General features: G+C 50.7%; 1 protein-coding gene across 1 annotated transcript; it reads left to right on the plus strand.

Moving 5' to 3' along the window:
- The first annotated feature begins 11051 nt into the window (after positions 1-11051).
- BATF2 (basic leucine zipper ATF-like transcription factor 2) lies at positions 11052-16338 on the plus strand. Its single transcript, XM_080688104.1, has 3 exons — positions 11052-11250; positions 12396-12500; positions 14278-16338. Exons 1-3 carry the CDS (start codon positions 11212-11214, stop codon positions 14917-14919), a joined length of 786 nt encoding a protein of 261 aa, XP_080544230.1. The 5' UTR covers positions 11052-11211; the 3' UTR covers positions 14920-16338.
- Positions 16339-23603: the final 7265 nt, after the last annotated feature.

Here is a 23603-nt window from a genome sequence, read left to right on the forward strand (position 1 = left end):
CCTTCAGTGGGGATCAGTTACCTAAGCTGGGGTATGTGTGTGTGGTAGGTTCCATGAAGCCTTTGGGAAGTGTGAGTTGGGGCTATAAAGTTCCTGGAAGCCAAAACCGGTTTGGCTCAGTGGATAGAGCGTCGGCCTGCGGACTGAAGGGTCCCGGGTTCGATTCCGGTCAAGGGCATGTACCTTGGTTGCGGGCACATCCCTAGTGGGGGGTGTGCAGGAGGCAGCTGATCGATGTTTCTCTCTCATCGATGTTTCTAACTCTCTATCCTTCTTCCTTCCTCTCTGTAAAACATCAATAAAATATATTAAAAAAAAAAAAAAAAAAAGACTGGAACCCATTCCAGATCTTTCCTTCTTAAAAAAAAAAAAAATAAAAAAATAAATAAATAAAGTTCCTGGAAGATGCCCATGCCATATTAAGTGAAAAAAGGGAACTTCGATCCCATTTTAATGTTAAAAATAACAATAACCCACTAAACAATGTTTTTCAAACCATGGGCAGCCCATTAATGAGCTTGTGAAATTAGTTTAGTGTCACAAATAAGTCGAACCATGTGAAATCGCCTGTAAATAGAGTGACAGAGTGAGGGCGCGTCGTGTTTGTCTCAGATATTTATACGGATGTGTGTACTGCTCCTTAAGAGTCAGAGGCACAAACATTTGAAAACCATTGCCGTTCCACTGCTACCTCTGGAGTAGGTTTAAGGGAAACTAGAAATGATTACCGCAGGCACTTCTGGGTTGCTTGACTTCACCGTGGCCACCAGCGCGGCAATCCTGGTTTAAATGTCAGGCTTCGAACCCTGTCCTGTCCACGCTGTTGTTATGGCTTCCCAGGGGCCACGTAACAGGGTTACAGTGAACATCAATGGCAAAAGCCTGGAAGCTCTGTGAAATCGTAGGAGACCGGGAAGTGGCTGTGTTTCACTTTGGAATAATAATTGCCTATTGCTAGAAGTCCAGGCGGGGGAGCAGGGGCTTTTAAAGCCAAGGGTAGGAGCCTTGTGACAGGCAGTATTCTCATTAGCCTGGGAGAAAGGAGGAGAGGGTGCTCTTAGGGGAGTAAAATCTGTAGGGAATACCTTTGGGAGAACACTGGGAAAGAAGATCTGTAGTTATATATAACCGTGAATATATTCACGAGACAGAATCATGAAATTAAAATACCTGAATTCTGACAGCTGTGAAATCTGCTTCTGAAGGGAGGGTTTCTAAGTGGATTGTAACTTGAGGGGAGAGTTCTAGCTGCCTTTCAGAGAGGTGTGTTTGCCCAGATGTTTGGGGAGGACCATTTGGCACTGTAGTTTTACACTTAAGAGAGAGAGCCTTTTTGATCCAGCCATGCACTTCATGTATCACCTTTCAATCGTGAAATAAAAATGAAACTTCTTGCCGAAACCGGTTTGGCTCAGTGAATAGAGCGTCGGCCTGCGGACTGAAGGGTCCCGGGTTCGATTCCGGTCAAGGGCATGTACCTTGGTTGCGGGCACATCCCCAGTGGGAGGTGTGCAGGAGGCAGCTGATCGATGTTTCTCTCTCATCGATGTTTCTAGCTCTCTATCCCTCTTCCTTCCTCTCTATAAAATATCAATAAAATATATTTAAAAAAAAAAATGAAACTTCTTATCCTGGACCACCAACACCAACACAAAGCCAGGGCAGGGACCCTGCTTGACTTATAATTGCTGATCATGAAGCATTAGCAAGAGGTATAGCTAAGAACTTTATTTATTTATTTGTGTATATACACATTCATTGTTAAGCTTGCTCTGGGTGAAATTTCTATTTGATTCTTTAAGACTATAATGTACATATATGAGGTTTAAAGTTACAGGGGTTTTTTGTTTTTTTAAAAATATATTTTATTGATTTTTTACAGAGAAGAAGGGAGAGGGATAGAGAGTTAGAAACATTGATGTGAGAGAAACATTGATCAGCTGCCTCCTGCACACCCCCCACTGGGGATGTGCCCGCAACCAAGGCACATGCCCGCCCTGGGAACTGAACCTGGGACCCTTCAGTCCGCAGGCCGATGCGCTATCCACTGAGCCGAACCAGTTAGGGCTAAAGGTACAGTTTTGATAAGAGAAATCCTATGTTTTTTCTCTGGTGAAACACGTCTGTGACACAAGTTTTCTTTCTTTGGACCACGTGCTCCTGACGGAAGCACCGACCAGCAAGCGGAGGCAGCACACCCAAGTGTAGGTTTTGTCCTCCTTGTTTGTAAACCGAGAACTGGATGTGTGAACGTGCGGCCTGCTCACTGAGATGGCAGCTGAACTGGATGTGTGAATGTGCGGCCTGCTCACTGAGATGGCAGCTGAACTGGATGTCTGAGCGTGCGGCCTGCCCACTGAGATGGCAGCTGCCTGTGGACCGCCCTGCCCTGGCCTGCTCTAGGAGTCCCACCCCGTAAGGATGCAAGGTGGCCTGTCCCCAGCCAGTGTGCGCGTTGAGCAGGCCACAGCGGAATGCCTCAAATGGCACGTCAGAGTCTCCAAGCACCTTCCGTCCAGGTGTCAGCCCAGCTGCCTGGCGTGGGAGGCGGAGGAGGTGTCCTCTCCAACTCCAGATGACGAAATGAGCTGTGACTCACACCCTGCCATCCGCTCCATGGCACATGACCTCCTTAGGCCTTTCCAGAAAGGAGGAATGGGGAAGGATTGAGAATCTGGGCTCTTCCAACAACTGAGTTCATGTCCACCTCCCCGTGCCTGGGGCATCCTCCAGAGCAAGGCTGTGCCGGACTTTCTCCCAGGGCCTGGCAGGGGCCTGAGGGGCAGTTTACTGAGCCTTCTCAGCAACCTGAGAGCCAGGGGCCCTGTTATCTCCACGTGACAGGTGAGCCAGGAGCTCCACTCGCCCACGAGCCGCAGCAGTCCCCCGCTCTCAGCCAGTCCCCCGCTCCCCTTCCCCAGCGCGTTCCCACTGCCCCCGAGACATACCTCCGTGTCACCTCCCCCTCTTCAATGCTTTGCTCAAATGTCGAATGTCTCAGAAAATATTTTTCAAATATCTCCATGAGGCCCAGCCTGACCATTGGAAACTGCTTAATTCCCCACCCACATTCCCCAAATCATTTCTTTCGCTTTATATTTCCCCACAACACTTAAGGCCTGCTGCCAGCCTATACCATCCCCTTAATGTATTACATTTGTTCTCCCCCATCCCTCCGTCCCCGCCAGAAAGGAAGCTCCGCAGGGCAGGGATTTGGCTCTTTCTGTTGGTTTGTTTTATTGAAAAGTCATTGATCTATCACTATGTAAGCTTCAGGTGTGCAGGATGGTGGTTTGATTTACATGTGTTGTGATTACCACAAGCTTCAGCTAACATCCATCTTCTCTTACAGACACAATGAAAAGGAAAGTGCCCGACCGAGGTGGCTCAGTGGTTGAGTGTTTGGCACCTAGCTGTTTATTTTATGAGCCCGGAGGTCACGGTTTGATTCCCGGTCAGGGCACAAGCTCTGGTGCGGGCTCAGTCCCCAGTGTGGGGCGTGCAGGTGCAGGAGCAGGAGGCAGCCGGTCAATGATTCCCTCTTCAATAGCACAGCCCCCTCAGGCCCGGAAGTGTCAGTTTCCCAAGAGGCTTCGGGCTGGCCACAGCCAGAGGGGCCCTGAAAGGGACACATCCCTTCATTTTACATGTAGGGAAACTGAGCCCCAGAGAGTGCATGAAGCTGCCTGAGGCCTCAGGCCTCTTAGCACGTGAGCTGCTGGTGAACCCAGTTCTTCTGGGACCCCCTTCCCGGCTTCAGGACCCACCCGTGGGAGGCCCCGTCTTCACTGCTGCTACACTGTGGCTCAACAACCCTTCCCATGCTGACCCCCAGCGGGTTTCTGCCTTGGGTACGAGCGTCCCTGCCCTTCTGAGGGCCCTGTGTCCCCGTTATTTCCACTCCAGGGCCAGGAGACACTAGCGGGATTGGTGAGGCATATCCAGTCGGCCAGGCTCTGCCGCCTTGTACTTGGCTAAGTCCCCTCCTCTTGCTGAGTCTCAGACAATCCAGTTTCCTCTGCTCTTGGCACCTTTGGTGTGGCCCTTTGACTGGGTGAGCCGCGGCGGGCGCTCTTGTCTGTGGCGTGGAGTCCCTGGCCGTGCTGGGTTGGGCCCCATCCCCCATCCAGCCTTCCAGGCCCCTGATTGTGACCCTGCCTGACCACTGCCCCACACCAGCCTCTTAGAGCCTTGTAGGAAGAGAAGGGGGAGAGCTGAGGGGCGGAAAGGCTCCCTCAAAGGCCAGGAGACAGTTCTTTCTCTCCAGTGTCAGGATCTCGGCAGGGTGCCCAGCCGGGGCTTCTCTGCCATTCACAGTGGACAGTGGGAATGTGACATCACAAGGAGGCCCCGCCAGGGACACTGGACAAGAGGGTCTCACTGGTGACTGCGTTCTGTGTGTGGTTTCAGTTGTCATGACAGCCCTGGCAAAGCAAGGGTATTATCCCCGTTTTACAGACAAGGAAACTGAGGCCCAGAGAAAGCCAGGGTCTTGTTCAAGGTCACACAGCTAGAAGTGGCAAAGCAGGGATTTGAACCCAAGCCTGTCGGGGACCCCCCAGGGGAAATCCAGGAGCTATGGTCACCACTGCCACATCTCACAAAGCACTGGGAGGCTCGAGGACACTTTGGCACCCAGCTGTTTATTTTATTTATTTATTTTAAATATGTTTTTATTGATTTCAGAGAGGAAGGGAGAGAGAGAGAGAGAGAGAGGATAGAAACATCAATGATGAGAGAGAATCATTGATTAGCTGCCTCCTGCCCGTCCCACACTGGGGATCGAGCTTGCAACTCGGGCATATGCCCTGACCAGGAATTGAACTATGACCTCCTGGTTCATAGGTCAATGCTCAACTACTGAGCCACGCAGGCTGTGCTCAGCTGTTTATTATTAATGCTTCCTGCCCACTTCCAAAAGTTGGCGCCAGTTTCCTGGGAAGATGTGTATGTTAAAGGACCAGGAGAGAATGAGAAGCACAAAGCTCTGGAGGTGGCAGCCTCCCGCCTCCGCAGGCCTGGGAGGCAGGGACTGGCACACACTTGCTAAGGACTGGGCGTGATGGCGCCATAGAGCCCTGGCGAAGTCACCCCGCTCCCGGGAGGCCCGGCTATTTGCAGAGTCCGTTAATGAGCACTCGCAGGTCCAGTGCTGAAGTGAGTCAGTCCTTTCCTCCTGTGCCCTGGGGAGTCCCCACAATGTCACTGCCCCCCCCCCCCCCACCATCCCTGCCCACATTCAGTGCACCTGGCACCGTCCCCTCAGCAAGACTTAGCTCTCCTGCCCACAGTCCCTGTGAAGCAGGATGAGGATGCCTGTCTTGGTGAAAGAGACGCCTGGCGCGTTGAGTTTGTCCCGCCGGGGATGTGACTCGGCCAGGGGATGTTCTTCTGAGCAGCAGCTTACTCGTATTCGAGTCTGAGCCCCTTCTCTCACCAGTAGCACCCGGTACCCTTTGGTAGTTGCCCCTTCCATACCTCTAGTCCCTACGGGTAAGACGGTGCTGCCCTACCCCCCGGGATCCAGGGAGGGCCTGGGACTCTGCCTGGCCTATCTCTCTCCTCTTTACCCCCTGGCCACAGTGACTCATGTCAGGAATTAGCCGTGTGACTCAAGTCAGACCAGGGAGACCCAGGCCTGGGATCTTTGTTGGAGCTACTGTACTAGGGAAGTAGTAAGGGGGAGAGAGATGCGCCCCCGGCCTAGGACAGCTAAGCTGGTGTTTCTGGTAGCCATCTTCCTGCCACAAGTGGTCTCTGCCCGAGGATCTAGCCAGCCTAGAGCAGAGCAGGTAGGGTGAAACACTGACCCATTCTGACCCCATTGTTTGGGCATCATGATCCAGCCATGCCTGAAGCTCAACACTCGAGACTTGTCAGTGACTTAAACTTGAGTTAGATTATTCTTAAAACTAAGAAGCCAGAGAACCCTAATTTCCATTTCTTACTGAGACTCCTTTGTAAGCTTGAGAAATTTTGAGCAATTTATGTCAAATATTAAGTGCTACTTCTTTTTAAAAAAATATATATTTTATTGATTTTTTACAGAGAGGAAGAGAGAGGGATAGAGAGTTAGAAACATCGATGAGAGAGAGACATCGATCAGCTGCCTCCTGCACGCCCCCTACTGGGGATGTGCCCGCAACCCAGGTACATGCCCTTGACCGGAATCGAACCTGGGACCCTTCAGTCCACAGGCTGACGCTCTATCCACTGAGCCAAACCGGTTAGGGCTTAAGTGCTTCTTCTTTTTTGTTGTTGTTAATCTTCACCTGAGGATATTTTTTCCATTGTTTTTAGAGAGAGTGGAAGGGGGCGGGGAGAGACACAGAGAGAGAAACATTGATGTGAGAGAGACACATCATTTGGACCGGGGCCTGGCATGGAGCCTGCAGCTGAGATGCGTGCCCTTGACCGCAACTGAATCTGGGACCCTTCAGTCTGAGGGCTGACGCTCTAACCACTGAGAAAATCAGCTAGTGCAAGTGCTGCTTCTTACACATGGACACAGTCATTAACTTTTTTCCATTACAAAGGTATTTCATTAGATAAATAATCTCATCCCTGTTCTTATACTCCACCATTTTTTCCTTAAACGTAATAATAATAATGAATAAAATACAAGCCTATTTTTACGTGAACAAAAATTTCATCAGGAATTTATTGAGTGCCTTTGTGAAAAGTTTAATGGATGTTTAACAGTGACTGACTGTGTCAGGCACTGTTCTAAACCCTTTACATACATTGCTTCATCAAATCCTTATATTTATTTTATTTATTTATTTATTTTTAACATATATTTTATTGATTTTTTACAGAGAGGAAGGGAGAGGGATAGAGAGTTAGAAACATCGATGAGAGAGAAACATCGATCAGCCGCCTCCTGCACACCTCCCACTGGGGATGTGCCCGCAACCAAGGTACATGCCCTTGACCGGAATCGAACCCGGGACCCTTCAGTCCGCAGGCCGACGCTCTATTCACTGAGCCTCACCGGTTTCAGCCAAATCCTTATATTTTATTGCCTCATTTTACAGGTGAGGCAGAAAGAGGTTAGTTAAGTGACTTGTCCAAGATCAAGTTCCAGGCCCGGGAGAGCCCACCCACTTCTCTGGAAGGCCTGTGCCGACTCCCCAACAGGAAGTGCACCTCCTGCCCTGCCAGTCCATGTGCCCCGTGTGTGTCCCAGCTGAGGCTTAGTTCCCGCAAGGCCCATCCACGGTTGCTAGTGGGAAGTCGATAGCCAGCCTCCGCCCTGCCAGCAGCCATCTGGCCTCTTTCTCTGCTATTCATCGTCGGAAGCTCCTTCAAGATGCCCCGAAGAAACCAGGTCCCAAAGGAGGGGTACACATGGTGGGGGGCCTAGAAAGAAGGCTCTCATCCCTGGGCAGCCGGAAACCCCCAGAGTCTCTCCACCTTCAGGTGTGGGAAGGAATTGGGACAGAGCATCAGTGCATCTTAACTTCTCCCAAACCAGCCGTGTGACTGTCCCCTCCCTGTGCCTCAGTTTCCTCAGTGGTAAAATGAGAAGGTTGGTTCGGGAGAGTCTCCCCAGGAACCCAGGGCAGGTCCTGGAGAAATGAGTAAGGCAACAGTTTCTTTACTTGTCCAGGAAGCTTTTGGGGTTCCTGGATGGCAAGCTGTCTGCTGGACTTTGGTTCATTTATTCATTAATTGAGCACCTATTACGTGGAGGCAGTGTTTGAGGCACCGGGGGATACTTCAGAGAGTAAGATAGGTTGTGATCCGATCCTGCTGCCCAAGAGCTTACCCTGTAGCCCTGGTTTTGGAGGCTTCCGAGCCTTCACCCATCCGGGCTGCAGGCTTCGAACCAGGCCCTTCCACAAGCCTGATTCAGAGGGAGGGCCGAGGTGGGGTGAGGGGAGAGAGGTGTGTCCTCCCTCCAGCTCTGCCCTCTCCCACCAGACAGCCTTTCAGGCATCAGTTTCCTCACTCTTAAGGGAGAGGCTGGACTGGATGGCCCTGAAGCCTGCTCCGCCAGCCTGGGAGGGGTCCCTCCCTGTGGGGAAGCCTTGCACAGCCATTCATGGTTAAACATTACCCACCCCTCCCTACCACTTCTCAGCGACATCAGGCCATAAACACTGTCTTCTCCGGTTTTCCTCCAGGGTCATGGCCTCCTGGGAGGGGCCACAGGCACACTTGCTGACAGTTCCCACCCAAAGCGGGGGTCTGGAGAGGGGAAGACTGGGGTTCTGGTCTGGGGCCAGGGACTCCCGCCCTAGCCACCTCCTCCCCGCAAGATGTTTTTTCGTTGTTACATCATGCACATGGCTCCCTGGATCCTTCTGTGGACTGCCTTAATGAGCCCCGTAGGTGCTTGTCTTAGGCAAGACGCCCACCCCTCCTGGTTTCCGGGAAACAAAAATAATTCTGAGAAATCTGGGCAGTCTCACTGCCTGGGGTGCCCCACTCCAGTCTCTGCTCCCAGGCCCCTCAAGCAAGGAGTGCCAGGCCCAGCTGTCACACCCAATCCCATCCACCAAGTCGTTTCATTAAAAATATATTATTTTTAAATTTGATTTTTAGAGAGAGAAGGGGAGAGAGAAAGAGAAACAGCCATGTGAGAAGGGAGCATGGATTAGCCGCCCCAACCAGGAAATGACCGGGAAACCTCTCTGTGCAAGAGATGACACCCAACAACTGAGCCACCCCAGCCAGGGCCACCCCGTCCTTTTGAATTATGAGCCTGCATGAATCCTGAATTCCCACACAATCTCGGGAACCAGGATGAATTCCGGCTGAGCTTTCTTCTCATTTCCTTCTTTTCCATCTTCAAAACAGCTTTGTAAAATAGGTATGATTTCTTAGTCAGGCCCAGCATATACATGAGAACACAGGTGCCAGGCATAGACCTGGTCAATAGAGAGTTAGCTGTCAGATCTTCTAACTCTAAAGCCCAGACTGGTTCCATCCCCAATTCTAGGCGGCTCAGGGAACTATCACTCTCAATGCTCTGCTCATGACAGACATCACTAATCAATCATGGCCTGGCAGGCATTGCTAATCAATTGAAGTGCTCTTTTATAAAAATACTAGAGGCCCAATGCACGAAATTTGTGCACGAATAGGGTCCCTAGTGGCTGCTGGCTGTTGGCTGGGGCCTCCCTTCCTCTGCTGCCTGTCACCACGGCTGGCTGGGGTGGGGCCAGTCGGGGAGTGGGGGCTGGGGAGAAGCCACGGGCAGTTGGCTCTGCCCCCTGGTCAAACCCCCAGTCAAGGGGACAATTTGCATATTAGGCTTTTATGATATAGGATCAGAGGCAGCTGCGCACTCCTCAGCACAGTACTCGAGGACACCATCTCCAGGAGATCAAATCCACAGTATGGCCATTCTTTAAATCCCACACCATCAGCCTTGGGCCTTCAGGACTTAGGCACCACTCCCAGATGCCTTGGTCACCAGACCACAAGAATGCATTGCCCGTGCAGTTCTTGGACAGGGGTTACTGGCTCCTACCCCCCAAAAGATGTCCCTGCCGAAACCGGTTTGGCTCAGTGGATAGAGCGTCGGCCTGCGGACTCAAGGGTCCCGGGTTCGATTCCGGTCAAGGGCATGTACCTTGGTTGCAGGCACATCCCCAGTGGGAGGTGTGCAGGAGGCAGCTGATCGATGTTTCTCTCTCATCGATGTTTCTAGCTCTCTATCCCTTTCCCTTCCTCTCTGTAAAATATCAATAAAATATATTAAAAAAAAAAAAAAAAAAAAAAAGATGTCCCTTCTAAGCATGGTCTCTCTCAGCAATACAACCACCATTCCGGTTTGCCTGGGGCTTCCAGGTTTGCTAGTAGAATTTTTAAATTATAAAACATTTCCTATAGCCCTGACCAGTTTGGCTCAGTGGATAGAGCGTCGGCCTGCGGACTCAAGGGTCCCAGGTTCGATTCCGGTCAAAGGCATGTACCTTGGTTTCGGGCACATACCCGGTGGGGAGTGTGCAGGAGGCAGCTGATCGATGTTTCTCTCTCATCGATGTTTCTGACTCTCTATCCCTCTCCCCTCCTCTCTGTAAAATATCAATAAAATATATTTAAAAAAAACACATTTCCTATATACCCTAAAGTGCAGACAATATCATCACATAGAACCGAGTTCCCACAGCTTAAGCAGCAAAACACCACCGACACAACTGAAGTTCCTGTGTCCCCCTCGGCCCATCTCCCTGAACCTTTCTCCTGCACAGTTTATACTCATTACATATTTACATATGCACATTACATATTTACATATGCATATTTACCAACCTCACAGACATTCTATTCAGATCTTGTTGCCGCTGTCACTGTCACACAATTGGATGTTACGGACTCACAGGCCTGGTGATCAGTGAAGCTTTGACTCTCCCAGCGGGTCACAACTGTGAACATCTATGGAGCCCTCACTCTGCAGCTGGCACGGCTGAGGTGCCTCACCTGCCTTAACTCATTTCATCTTCACAAAACTGTTTTTATCCCCACTTCACAGCTTGGAAACAGCGGCACGGAAGGTGAGTCTCCTAGCTGCCTGGCAGCTGTGCTGCTGACACATTCTCCACTGCCGTGTGGTCTGTTGAGTGAGAGCCCAATGCTTTATGCATCTGCTCGCCTATTTAAGGGCCACTGATTATTTTTGCCTCAACATTGGTCTCAGAGGGTTTGGGGTGGTTGCATTATCTCTCACGGTTCCTACATCAAGCCTGTGAGTGGGTATTTGTATCATCCCCCCAACACCCTTTACAGTTGAGGAAACTAAGGCTCAGACAGGGTGAATCACCTTCTCAGCTGCATAGCTCCAGTGTGCCAGAGGTGGGCTGTAACTTCCGGTCCCATAGCCCCTCTGAGCCTGCGGTCCCCATTGACTTCCCTTGACACTGTCCCTGGCAGCCTGCTCTCCCTCCCCCGGAGCACCCGCCCCACACCTGGGCTTTGATCTCCCTCCTCTGGCCCCCTCCACTGCCCTCCTCCCAGAGAAGTGGCCCAACCGGAAGGCCCGTGCATGTTAGGAAATTCCAGCCACGTGAGCCAACTGAGCTAGGGATTCTGGGCAGCCCGTGGCTTTAGAAGAAACTGAAACTTGGCTTGCTGGGGGCGGAGTGGTCACTGGGGATATAAAAAGCCACCACTTCCTTGGGTTCCCAGAGGGCACTGGGAGGTCACAGCAGCTGAGGGACACCCTGAACAGATGTGAGCCTTTGTCACACTGCCCAGGCCATGCACCTCTGTGGGGGGGAAGGGCTGCTGACCGGGACGGTGAGTACAGGGATCCAGGGAGAGGGGAGGAGAAGGGACATGTGCCTGAGAGTCCTCAGGGCCTGGGGTGGGGCGGGGGGGCAATAGGGTTAGAGCTCCTCATCCCAGTCTGTACACGGGCTGGGCTCCACGCCCCCGCTCCGGGCTTCAGTTTCCTTGGGGATCAGAATGAGGGCTTTCCAGCTCTCACGTTGCAGATCCAGCCTCCAGGTTAGAACTTGGCCTCAATAGTGCTCTCTCCTAACCCACCTGTTCTCCCTTCACTGCCCTTCCTCTCTTACGTCCCCAAATTATCTGGAGTGGTTTCCCTTGAAGGCCCTGCCCCTCTCCCAAGACCCAGGACCCAGAGGCCACCCCCTTCTCTCACTGGGGATCTTTCCCCCAACCTCCAGTCTCCCCTCCCCTGAGACTCCTCACCCCCCCACCCCCACCCCCAGCACTTGGGATGGGCCTGCTGTGGCCATGGACCTAGGAGCAGAGCATCCTCAGCCAGGGAGGCCAGGGTCTCACCTGCGCTCCCTACACTCAGGACACACCTCCCCGAGGGACCTGAGTGAGGGGAGGTTGGGTTGCGGGGGCCTCCAACATTCCTTCTTGCCTGACCTTCCAAAACTCTGGGCATTTGGGTTAAATAGTTCATCTACGTATCATGGACCCCTCATCTGGGGCTTGGGGGCAGGGAAAGGTCACAGCTGTCCACCTTTGAGTCCACTCTTTCATCAGAACCAATTTCATACATTCATTCTAGGTTGTTGCCCTGCTAGAATGTGAGCAACTTGAGGGCGGGGAAGGAAAGGGCCCTGCTGTGTCGCCCTAGCTCAGAGCCTGACACACAGTAGGTGCTCAATAAATATGAGTTGAGTAGGTGAATATCACCTTTGGGCCTGAGTTGAGCATGGGCTCATGGAGCAGAGTCAGGCCCCGCCCCCTCGCCCTCACGATGGAGCTGGCAGCCAGGGAACCACTTGAATGTGCCGTGCCTGTGCCTGCGATGGGGTGTGTGGGCTCCAAGGGAGCCAGAGGTGGCTTCTGGGAGAAAGGGGACCTTTGGGGACTTGACTCGGGGAGGGCATGGCTTTACAAAAGGCCAGGATGGAAGGCACAGGCCGCTGCGGGGGCCTGAACCCTTTGCTTGTGCCCTGCAGGACCCTGAGGGGCATCAGAGGCAGCTGAAGAAGAAACAGAAGAACCGGGCATCTGCCCAGCGCAGCCGGAGGAAGCACACGGACAAGGCAGACACCCTGCACCAGGTGGGGATTCTGCCCTTTTCCTCCCTGCCTGCACTTACCTAGCCCAGCTGCCTCTTCCCCATCCACCTGTGAGCAGACCCCCACACGGCTGTGTGTCTATTAGAGAGACAGCTGTGAACTCAGCAGCCAAAAGCAGCCCACCCTCCCCAGGGCTCATGTTGACATGGGGAGCCGGGCAGACAAATGAATGGTTCGTGAGGTGATTGGGACGTCAGTGGTGATAGCTGTGGGGACAAATTAAAGTAGGGAAGCCAGGGGACGTCAGTGGTGATAGCTGTGGGGACAAATTAAAGCAGGGGGCGGGGGTGGAAACCTAACAAGGGACGCCCTCCTTGAGTGGGTGACATTTGAGCAGCATAAGGTGGCGACTGAATGAATGAATGAATGAATGGAGTGACTCCATCTCTGGAGGTGAATTGAAGCCTTTGGAGAATTTAGGTGGAGGGTGACCTAATGACATTTTAAAAATGTCATTCCACATGCAGAGACCAGCCTGGTTGGGGCTGCTGGTGGCTTTGATGCCGGTTAGGACTTTGAGTCCATGACCTAAGCAACATTTTTATGTAAAACACTCTTTCAACTTCTTCTTTCAAAAAGTGTCCACAAGAGTAGGGTGAGGGAGGAAACCAGAGGAAGTCATTCAGCCTCATGAGCCGAAGAAATAGTTCTTTTTTTTTTTTTTAATATATTTTATTGATATTTTACAGAGAGGAAGGGAGAGGGATAGAGAGCTAGAAACATCGATGGGAGAGAAACATCGATTAGCTGCCTCCTGCACACCTCCCACTGGGGATGTGCCCGCAACCAAGGTACATGCCCTTGACTGGAATCGAACCCGGGACCCTTCAGTCCGCAGGCCGACGCTCTATCTACTGAGCCAAACCGGTTTCGGCCTTTTTTTTTTTTTTTTTTTTTTAATTCTTTATTGTTTAAACTTTAACTGGTGGTCCCTGAGGTCTGAAAAGTTGGCGACCACTGGTTTAAAGTATTACATATGTCTCCTTTTTCTCCCAAGAAATAGAGTTCTTTCTGCTTTTTTCCATCTCTGCTCATAAGTGGTTGTTTAGAAATGGAAGTTGATTTTTGTCCCCGTGGGTTCTCAGAACCCAGCAGGACAGAACCTGACCCAAGCTGACTCAGGGATGCTGAACAGAACCCAGGGCGCTGGGGAGGTCCGGCAGGGCGCTGAGCAGCCTGGAGTGACCAGGATAGGAGGAGGCTCAGCTGCATGAGAAGTCATCATCAGGACTGGCCCAGGGGAGGGGGCGCTGGACGATGTCCAGACAGAGGAGACAGGAAATGCTATGAGGAAGCAGAGTCCTTCGAGGGACCGGAAGTGGGAGGGGTGGGAAAAGTTGAGAGAGAAAGCTGGAAGCGTGAGCTGGGATCACCACGCGCAGGGAGCTGTGGGAGCCTTTAAAGGCGCCGGTGTTTGGTTAATGACATCGTTGCCCAGTGGTTCCTCCGGCCAAGAAAACAGGGTGGTCTGGGGAGTCGCCCAGGTGAGTGGAAATAGCAGGCTGGGAGAGACCACCGGCCGGGGGAATTGCGGATAGGGGCAAGCACACCTGAGCCCCGGGAGGAGGTAGAGGGGGGAGACTGGGTGGTGGTTGTGGAGGCCTGGCCAGAGGTAGCCAAGGGCCCCAGCTTGCACACGGTGGTATGTTTTCCCTCGTCGGGAACCCTGAGGGGCTGGTGGTGAGCGGCGGTGAACAGGGCTCGTGGTGAGCCCCCAGTGCTGGCTGACCTCCCTCCTGCCCCCTGCTTCTCCCCGCAGCAGCACGAGTTCCTGGAGAAACACAACCACGCCCTGAGGAAGGAGATCCGGGGCCTGCGGGCGGAGCTGGCGTGGTGGGGTCGGACCCTGCACATGCACGAACGCCTGTGCCTGCTGGGCTGTGCCTCCTGCTCGGCTCCTCTGCCCCCTGGCTGCTGGGGCCCAGCCAGGCGGCCCCTGGACCCCGAGCCTCACAGGCAGCATGGCTGCCAGGAGCAACCAGGCCTGTTCCAGCCCCCAGTCTCCTCTCCCTCGGCTCAGCAACTCTCTCCACACCCGCAGCCTGGTGGCTCCCCTGGCCTCCTCCGGTCCCCTCTGCCCTGGCTGTCCCTGAGCCCGACCCCATCTGCCTCGCCCTCTGGCTCCAGCCTACGGGCACCTTCCTCCGAGCTCAAAGCCCCCCCGCCCCACTCATCAGCCCAGCCTGCCCCTCACCAGCCCTGTGGGCCCGAGCACCTCAGCAGCGGGGAGCTGGTGCCCTCCCCGCTCAGCCCCTCGGCTGCTCCGGGGCTGGCCTGTCTGCAGGACATGGAGCACAGGCCTGCTTTCTCAGCAGCAGACCAGCACGGGCTGGGTGTGGGCCTCGGCCCCCACCCGCTCCAGGCCTTCCCCCTGCTCTTCTCTGCTCAAGTCCACTTCTAACCCGGCCCCCGGAGCTGGGCTGGCCCTTCCGCAGGCTCAGGAAGCAGCCTTGGCACACAGCATCTCCTCCATGGCCCCCGGAGGCCGCCCTTCCGGGCTGACCAGCTGGCCCACGACTTCCCCAGGAAAAGGAAGCCGTCACCGTGTGCCTGCCACCCACCAGGCGCTGTCACCACGGCTATCTTATCTCAACTCCATGGTCATCCTGCAAAGTCCAGATCAGGCGTCCTCAAACTACGGCCCGCGGGCCACATGCGGCCCGCCGAGGACATTTATCCGGCCCGCCGGGTGCCGCTGCCTGTCCCGCTTAGCAGCCGACTCGTCCTGAGCCCGCAGTGCGCATAGGAATTTGTTCATAGTTTTTTTTTAAACTATAGTCCGGCCCTCCAACGGTCTGAGGGACAGTGAACTGGCCCCCTGTTTAAAAACTTTGAGGACCCCTGGTCCAGATTATCACTTTTTCAGAGAAGGAGACAGAAGCTCAGAGAAGGCAGCGACTTGTCCAAGGGCACACAGCCTTTCTTGGGACCCAAAACGCCACTGTCTGCCCCTTCCTCTGCTGGCGGGATCCTGGCTCAGGCACCTTAGGGCTGAAGTCCCAGAAACTGCAGGCTGGTGTGATGTTTAAGTGCTGGGAGCAGGGAGGAGCTCGCCCTTCCGCTTTGTGATTCCCAGGGCCACAGGGCGCTGAGTCCCTGAAACCTTGTCCTAACGAGGGCGTCCAGAGTCCAAGCCTGGGTGGGGAGAAGCCTGGCAGGAGCCTGGAGGGGACTCTTTCTTCCGCTAGCAGGTTTTCAGTTTCAGAACTGAATCTGCGGGGGTGCGGGCGGGAACTGGGGAGAAGCCTGGAATAGTCTCCCCTGGGGTTTCTGCAGGTGAGGTGCCTATACTAAGACCTGGGGAGATTCGTCAGGGTCGGCTTTCCAGGCTTTTCCGAATAGTTCCTTGCCTCCCTCCTGCCCCCCAGGCCCCGTGGGGGGAGGGGTGTGTGATGTACTAGAGAGCACTGCACATGTGCACAAAAGGCTGAAGGAAAGAGTGAGGGAAGGGCCAGGTGCAAGGTTCTGTTTAAGCAAGTGCTGGACCTGAACCTGGCAGTAGTGAGCCCTGTCTTCTTCACCACCCCCATCCTTGTGCAGCCCCCAGGTCCCTCTGATCAGTGACCCTCATTGTTCTTTGGTCTGATGGTTCCTGGAAGAACAGGGCCTGGGGACCAGGCTGGAGCACGGCTGCAGTGTCTGCTCCAAATGGGGTTCTCATTCAGACCCAGGACAAGCACTGTAAGGGGCTTCAGATGAGAAGATCCCACTCTTTGTCCAGATGTGCAGCAGACGCTAGCACGTGTTAGACACACTGCAGGATGCTGAGCCTAAGCCTCCGCACATTGCTATGGTAAATAAAGTGTTTTCTGATTCCTTTTGCTTTGGCTAATGGTTTAAAGCTCTGCTTGTACATTGCACTATTGAAAACAAAGGGCTCTGAAAGAAGAGGGAATTGTCTAGAATCTTAGGGGTGGGCAGTCCCTCATGGACCTCCTAATCTACCCCCCCCCATATTTCAGATGAAGAAACGGAGGCCCAGAGATGAGGTGGACTTGCCCAAGGTCACTCAGCAAGAGTAGGTGCGATGGTCACAGGATTGTGGGTGGCAGCAGAGCTGGGTCATCAGAAGTTCGGGGAGAGCAGACTGGTGGGAGGGAAGCCGAGATGTTAATTAGAGGGACCAGAGTTGATATAATGCACATGGACCAGGACTCGATGGGGGATGAGGATGCCCGGGTCTGACTTGTGTCGCTATACCTAAAATTTGTCAGGCACCTGCTTGCTTTACTTGGGTTAATTCAGTGACACCTCTACTAACACTGTTCAGAAGGGGAAACTGAGGCCCAGGGGAGTTAAGTACCAAGTTCAAGGTCACACAGCTAGGAAATGGCATAGAACGGATGCAACATCAGGACTATATGGCCACAGGCAATCTTGCCTCCCCATCTTCTCCCTGTAGGCCCTGCATGGAGGGACAGCCACAGGCTGATAGACATGACCCAAGGAGGTCTAAGCCTTCCTTAAGTTTATAACAAATAGAGAAGGGTGTGACTAAATTAGCCTTGGTACACTCATATGATGATGACTGAAGAGGTCCTAAGAACAAAGAATGCTTTGAAGAATATTTAATGAGATGAGAAAATGCTTTGACATATTAAGCAGAAAAAAAAAATAGAATGTGCAACTGTCACTATAGTTTGATATTCTGCTTGTTTAAAAAATATAAACTGAATCGAAGAAGTGGGCGGAGGTAGGGTCGATTTTGGAGGGATATGTGCTAATATCTGTGAAGCCATCACTATTGCAGGAGTCTTCCACATGCTCAAATAGATGGGAAGAATCTATATCTGAGTGTATCTATTGCTACATAACAAATTACTCCAAAACTTATCCTCTCACAGTTTCTGTGGGGGCAGGAATCTGGGCGTGACTTCGCTGGGTGCCTCTGGCTCAGGACACAGGCTCCAACCAAAATATTGGCCCCGGGCTGCAGCCACTCGAAGGCTCGACTGGGGGAATTCAATTCTAAGCTCTCTGCGAGGGCTGTCTTCAGTCAGGCCTCAGAAGGTCCACTTCCAAGCTCACTTACAAGGTTGGTGGCAGGATTCTGTTCCTTGCGGGCTGTTGGACTGGGGAGCTCAGCTTCTTGTAGGCTGTTGGCTGGAGATGTAAGCTCCTTACTGCGCGGACCTCCCCGCAGGGCAGCTCCACATACAAGCTGGCTTCTCTAAGCTAGCTTGAGAGCAAGGAAAGGTGAGCACGTGGAAGCCACAGTCTTTTTGCAACCAAATTTCAGAAGCGACATCCTGTCACGTTGACTGTATTCTAGCATTAGAGGCAAGTCTCTGGATCCAGCCCACACTCGAGGAGAGAGGGTTACACAAAGACACAGAAACCAGGAGGGGGGTCGGGGCATCCACCTGAGAGGCTGCCTATCATCCTGGGTGAGAACCAGCACTTCCCTGGGTCTTTCTATTTATCACCAACTCTAGCAGTTGGCTTTTTTTCAGGGAGCCATTTTTCAGAAGGGAACAACTTTGTCCCCTCTCCAGCAGTGGCAATGCCCCCAGCAGTGAACAGAGAGGAACTGGTGGGTTTGGGGCTGAGAAATCCGCCCCCTCCCCCCCTCAACTCCTTCCTTAGAGACACACAGCCTCAAATTAGCCTTGCAGCAAGCACAAGGCAGCCACTGCCTCCTCAGAACAACCTTTGAAGTCACGCATGGACAGTCAGGGCTGAAATCACCAGTACGCGCAGGCCAAAAAGTCTCCTATGCTTTGGAAAGTAATCACTCATGGAGGACTAAAGTTTAAACTCAATTTAAACTCTTTTAGCTGTCTCCCCCCCCGCCCCCATTCACCTTTGTAGTGGGTTGAACAGTGGCTCCCTAAAAGATCTGTCCACCCAGAACTGTGAATGTGACCTTATTTGGGAAAAGTATCTTTGCAAATGTAATTAAGCTAAGGAACTAAAGCTGAGGTCATCCTGGATTATCCAGGTGGGCCCTAAATCCAATGACCAGTAAAAGCAGGTCACCAATAACAGGAAGAGAAGACACCGAGAGACACCCTGTGAAGACAGAGGCGGAGACTGGAGTTTGGCAGCCCCACGCCAAGCAACATCCGGAGCCACCCGAAGCTGGAAGAGGCAACGAAGGCTGCTCCCTCGGGCCTTCAGAAGGGCGCATGGACGCAGGGAGGGCGCTGAGGAGGCTGTTGCAGTCGTTCAGGTGAGCGATGGTGGTGGCCATGCTGGGGTGGTGGTGAGAGGTCAGAGTCAGGTGTGCTTCACAGATAGAGCTGATGGGATGTGCTCACAGATAGTGCTCACGGATTGGATGTGGGGAAAGGGAGGAAGAAAGTATGATGTTGTGATTTGGGGCCTGAGCAATTGGTGGTTGGTAGTGCCAGGGACCAAGAAAGATTGAGAGAGGAGCAGTTTAGAGTGAGTGTGTGTGTGTGTATGTGTGTGTGTGTGGTGGGGGGGATCAGGAATCTTGTTTGGGCCATGTTCAATTTGAGATGCTTATTTGTCATCCAACTGGATAAAAAAGAGGGCATGTGTTGGGGGTGGGTGGGGAGCGGCCGGGGAGAGGTAAATGGGGGAAAAAGGAGACTCATGTAATACTTTAAATAATAAAGAATTTAAATAAAAAAATGTTTATATCGATAATACCTACATTTCAGAAAACTGAAAACAATCCAGATGTTCCATCAATAGTACAATGAATACATTGTGGAATATTTTGCTCAAGGTAATGCTACAGGGCAAAGAGAATGATCAAATTACAACCACTTAGAACAATATGAATAAACTTCACAAACCTAATGTCAGGCTATAGAAACCAGACACAAAAGAGGAGACAGTTTGTGTAATTTGTTTATATAAAGTCCAAAAATAGAAAAAAAGAACCAAATCTACACTGTTAAAAATCAAGGTTATGGTTACAGTGGGAGGACAGCACCTAGAGGAGGACACAGGGGCCTTCTGGGTACTGATATGTTCTGTTTCTTGATCTTTGTGGTGGTTACGTGAATGTATCCACTATATGACAATTCAGTGAGCTGTATGTTTATGATCTGCGCTCTTTTGTGTTATGTCTGATATACTTCAATAAAAAGAGGGTGGCCCAGCTGGTGTGGTTCAGTGGTGGAGCACTGACCCATTAACCAGGAGGTCACCAGTTCGAATCCTGGCTGGGGCACATGCCTGGGTTTCAGGCTGGATCCCCAGTGGGGCGTGGGGTGTGCAGGAGGCAGCCAATCATTGTTTATCTCTCATCATGGATGTTTCTCTCTTTCCCTTCATCTCTGGAATCAATAAAAATATATTTAAAAAAGTGAAATAAATAAAAACATCTTTTTTAGCCGAAACCGGTTTGGCTCAGTGGATAGAGCGTCGGCCTGCGGACTGAAGGGTCCCGGGTTCAATTCCGGTCAAGGGCATGTACCTTGGTTGCGGGCACATCCCCAGTGGGGGGTGTGCAGGAGGCAGCTGATCGATGTTTCTCCCTCATCGATGTTTCTAGCTCTCTATCCCTCTCCCTTCCTCTCTGTAAAATATCAATAAAAAAAAATATATATATATATATATAAAAAAAAACACACAAAAAAACCCCATCTTTTTTTAAAAAAGAGAAAGAAAATAAAAGAAGGTGAATGGAAGAAGCATGTCACAGCCCCTGACAAAGTAAGTGCCTCAATAAACATTAGCTATTGCGAAGGAATGAAGGAAAACCCGTGCCTTGGGGTGGGGGTGGGGGGGGGCTGTAAGAGATCAACTGAAGGACTTGTACGCATGCATATAAGCATAACCAATGGATAAAAGACACTGGGGGGGACAGGTAAAGGCATGTACTGGGGGGAAGGGGAGGCCAGGGGGAGGTCAATGGGGGAAAAAAAAAAGGAGACATATGTACTACTATTTGTAATACTTCAAACAATTAATAAAATAAAATAAAATTAAATTAAAAATTAAAAAAAAGAAACAAATAACTACATTACTTTGCACTTTGCTGACCCAGCCTTTCATTGCTAGGTAAAATTACTTGCAACTATTGAGGCTAAGAAATTATTCTTGCTTTGAATAAAATTCTGTCTATTCTCAGTCTTACTCGGTTAAGTTCAATTGTTTGCAAATTTAAAATGGAAAGGCTTTCCCTGTTATCCTTTTTCTTTAGGAATAATTTCAAGGTATATCACTCACTGGATAAGTTACTGTATACAATTCCAAACCAAAAATCACAGGGGTCTTCAGGCAGCTCTGGCATTATTAAACACTCAGCGTTGTACTGCACCATGATGGACACTAAATAAGCATTTGTTTAATGAATGAATGTATGAATTCAGTGCATGAATTAAATAGGTGGTCTTATCATCTTGCATTTGTACATTGCCTTACAATTTGTAAAGTGCTGTCACATTTGTCTTCGCAATAACACTTTGAATAAAGAAGAAATTCAAAAAAAAGAAAAAAAGAAAAGAAAACCTGTGCCTTGTCCCCAAGTGAAATGCATGAGCAGTCAGAACCATGGACAGATTAGGGTCTGTCCCCAAGGAAGGCTGGAGGGAAAGCAAGAGGTTCGGGTCTGATGCCTGGGACAGGACCGAGGACAGACTGTGAGGCCTTTTCCGTTAGTCAGCGGTTCAGTGCCTCGGGGCAGGGCTACCATGCAGAAAGGAGACTCTTCCTGGGGGACCGTGGGTATCTGTGTGCGTGTTCCTGCAGATTTCATCCCTTTTTAAAATGTCTGCAGCGCCTTGTTTTTCTAAGCCAGTGAATGCCGAAAGCTCCCTAGAGAGGCTAGGCCCAGATCTCGTCTACCTAATGGTTTGCTCAGGCTCCTGCAGGCTTTCTCACGGTCCTGACCTTGTATTTATCCGGTTAGGGGACAGGAAGGAGACTCCAAGCGGGGTAACCTGTGACAGATCTTCTCTCAGTCATGCCCCAGGTCCAGGAAGAAGGCATATTTTCTGTCGATTTACTGAGCGGCTTTACTTGGTAGTGAGTTCCCTGTCACTGAGAGCATCCACACAGAGGCTGCACAACGACCTGTCAGGGTATTGCAAGGAGCACTTACTTCTACAACATGAAGAATTTGCCCAGATGCCAGCTGAGGGCACTCCAAGGCTAAAATTCTGCTATTTAAATCAACACCAAATTTCCTTGAAGGCATGAACTGCTTCTTTCTGCATTGCCACCCCCCACCAGTGTTTTCCCTTTTTCCTAAAAATTGAAATATATCATGTTCAGCAGGAAATTTGAAAACCAAGGGGGAAATGTATCCATAGCACTGAATGCTACTCAACGAGAAAAAGGAATGAATTATAGATACGCGTAATAACTTGGATGGAGCTCAGGGGCATGCATTATGCTGAGTGAAACGAAAAGCCAATCTCAAAAGGCCACATACTGTATGCCTCCACTTACGTAACATTCTCGAAATGATAAAATCATAGAGATGGAGAACACATGAGTTAGAGATGGTAGGGGGAGGGGAGGGATATGATATCTCTTAAGAGATATCATAGACACTTTTTTTTTAAAATGTATTTTTATTGACTTTTTTACAGAGAGGAAGGGAGAGAGAGTTAGAAACATCGATGAGAGAGAAACATCGATCAGCTGCCTCCTGCACACTCCCCACGGAGTATGTGCCCGCAACCAAGGTACATGCCCTTGACCGGAATCGAACCTGGGACCCTTGAGTCCGCAGGCCGACGCTCTATCCACTGAGCCAAACCGGTCAGGGCCATAGACACTTTCTATGTCATTAACTACTCCACACAACAATCACTCTAATAGTTGCATCTTCGAGGTGATGGGACATTCTTTATCTTGTGGTGGTTACACAACTCTACAGATATGCTAAAATGACATGGACTAGCCCTGGCCGGTTTGACTCACTGGACAGAGTGTGGACTGAAGGGTCCCGGGTTTGATTCTGATCAAGGGCACATGCCCTGGTTGTGGGCTTGATCTCCAGGAGGGGTTGTGCAGGAGGCAGCCAATCAATGATTCTCTTTCATCATTGATGTTTCTATCTTTCTCTCCCTCTCCCTCTCTCTCTGAAATCAATAAAAATATAATTAAAAAACAAAAATAAAATAAAATGACATGGACTATACAACACTGATAACAATGACGATTTTCTGGTTTTGATGTTGAATTAAATCACATAAGATGTAATCATTGGAGGAAATGAGTAAAGTCTACAGGACCCCTTTGTACTGCCTTTGCAATTTCTTGTGAATCTATAATTATTTCAAAATTAAAATAAATAGTCTTGGCCAGGTTGGTTAGAGCATCATCCTGATATGCCAAGATTGCAGGTTCCATCCCTGGTGAGGGCACATACAAGAATCAACCAATGAATACATAAGTAAGTGGAATAATAACAAATCTCTCTCTCTCTCAAATCAATCAATAAAAATAAATTTAAAAGCATGGAAAACCCCACTGTTAACACTTTAGCATATGTCCTGTGAATGATTTTCTTCACACAGGATCATATTGTATATAAATTTTATGTCCTGAAATTTTCCCTTAATAGATATCATAGGCACTTTCTATATCATTAACTACTCCATAAAACAATCACTTTAATCGTTGTGTAACAGATCAATTTCATGGATAAGTCATAATTTACTCAGCCATCCATTCCTTATGAACACTTGGGTTGTTTCCAATTTTTTATCATGCTAAATAACCTCATGATGAATATCTCTGTGCAGAAATGGTTAACTACATTTTGAATTCTTTTCTGAGGCTAGACTTCAGAAGGGAAATTATCATCGAGTCAAAGGAAACAATTAAAGCAATTAAAATAGTCTCGTTGTGATAAACTGCAGCAATGACAGCCCCTTGGGAATGCCCAGCCCAGGGAATGGAATGGAAAGCACCAGAGTTACGACCACAGCCACATCCAAGGTTCTCTGAAGGTGGTCCCCACCAGCAGCAGCAGCATCACCTGGGAACTTACTTTGCAGGTCCCACATGCAAATTCTCAGGCCCCCTCCTTCCCAGACCTATGCATCAGAGACCTGGCTGGTTGAGTGTTGTCCTATGTACCAAAAGGTCGCTGGTTCGATTCCCAGTCAGGGCACATACCCGGGGGTTTTCAGGCTCAATCCCCAGTAGGGG

The sequence above is a fragment of the Plecotus auritus genome, assembly GCF_963455305.1.
Source record: "Plecotus auritus genome assembly, chromosome: 9".
Lineage (NCBI taxonomy): Eukaryota > Metazoa > Chordata > Mammalia > Chiroptera > Vespertilionidae > Plecotus > Plecotus auritus.

Bases quoted from the DNA above. Each gene is read 5' to 3' on its own strand.
- BATF2 (XM_080688104.1), top strand. From the start codon at position 11,212: ATGCACCTCTGTGGGGGGGAAGGGCTGCTGACCGGGACG. The intron at 11,251-12,395 runs GTGAGTACAGGG...TGTGCCCTGCAG, and splicing joins AAGGGCTGCTGACCGGGACG to GACCCTGAGGGGCATCAGAG. The intron at 12,501-14,277 runs GTGGGGATTCTG...TTCTCCCCGCAG, and splicing joins AGGCAGACACCCTGCACCAG to CAGCACGAGTTCCTGGAGAA.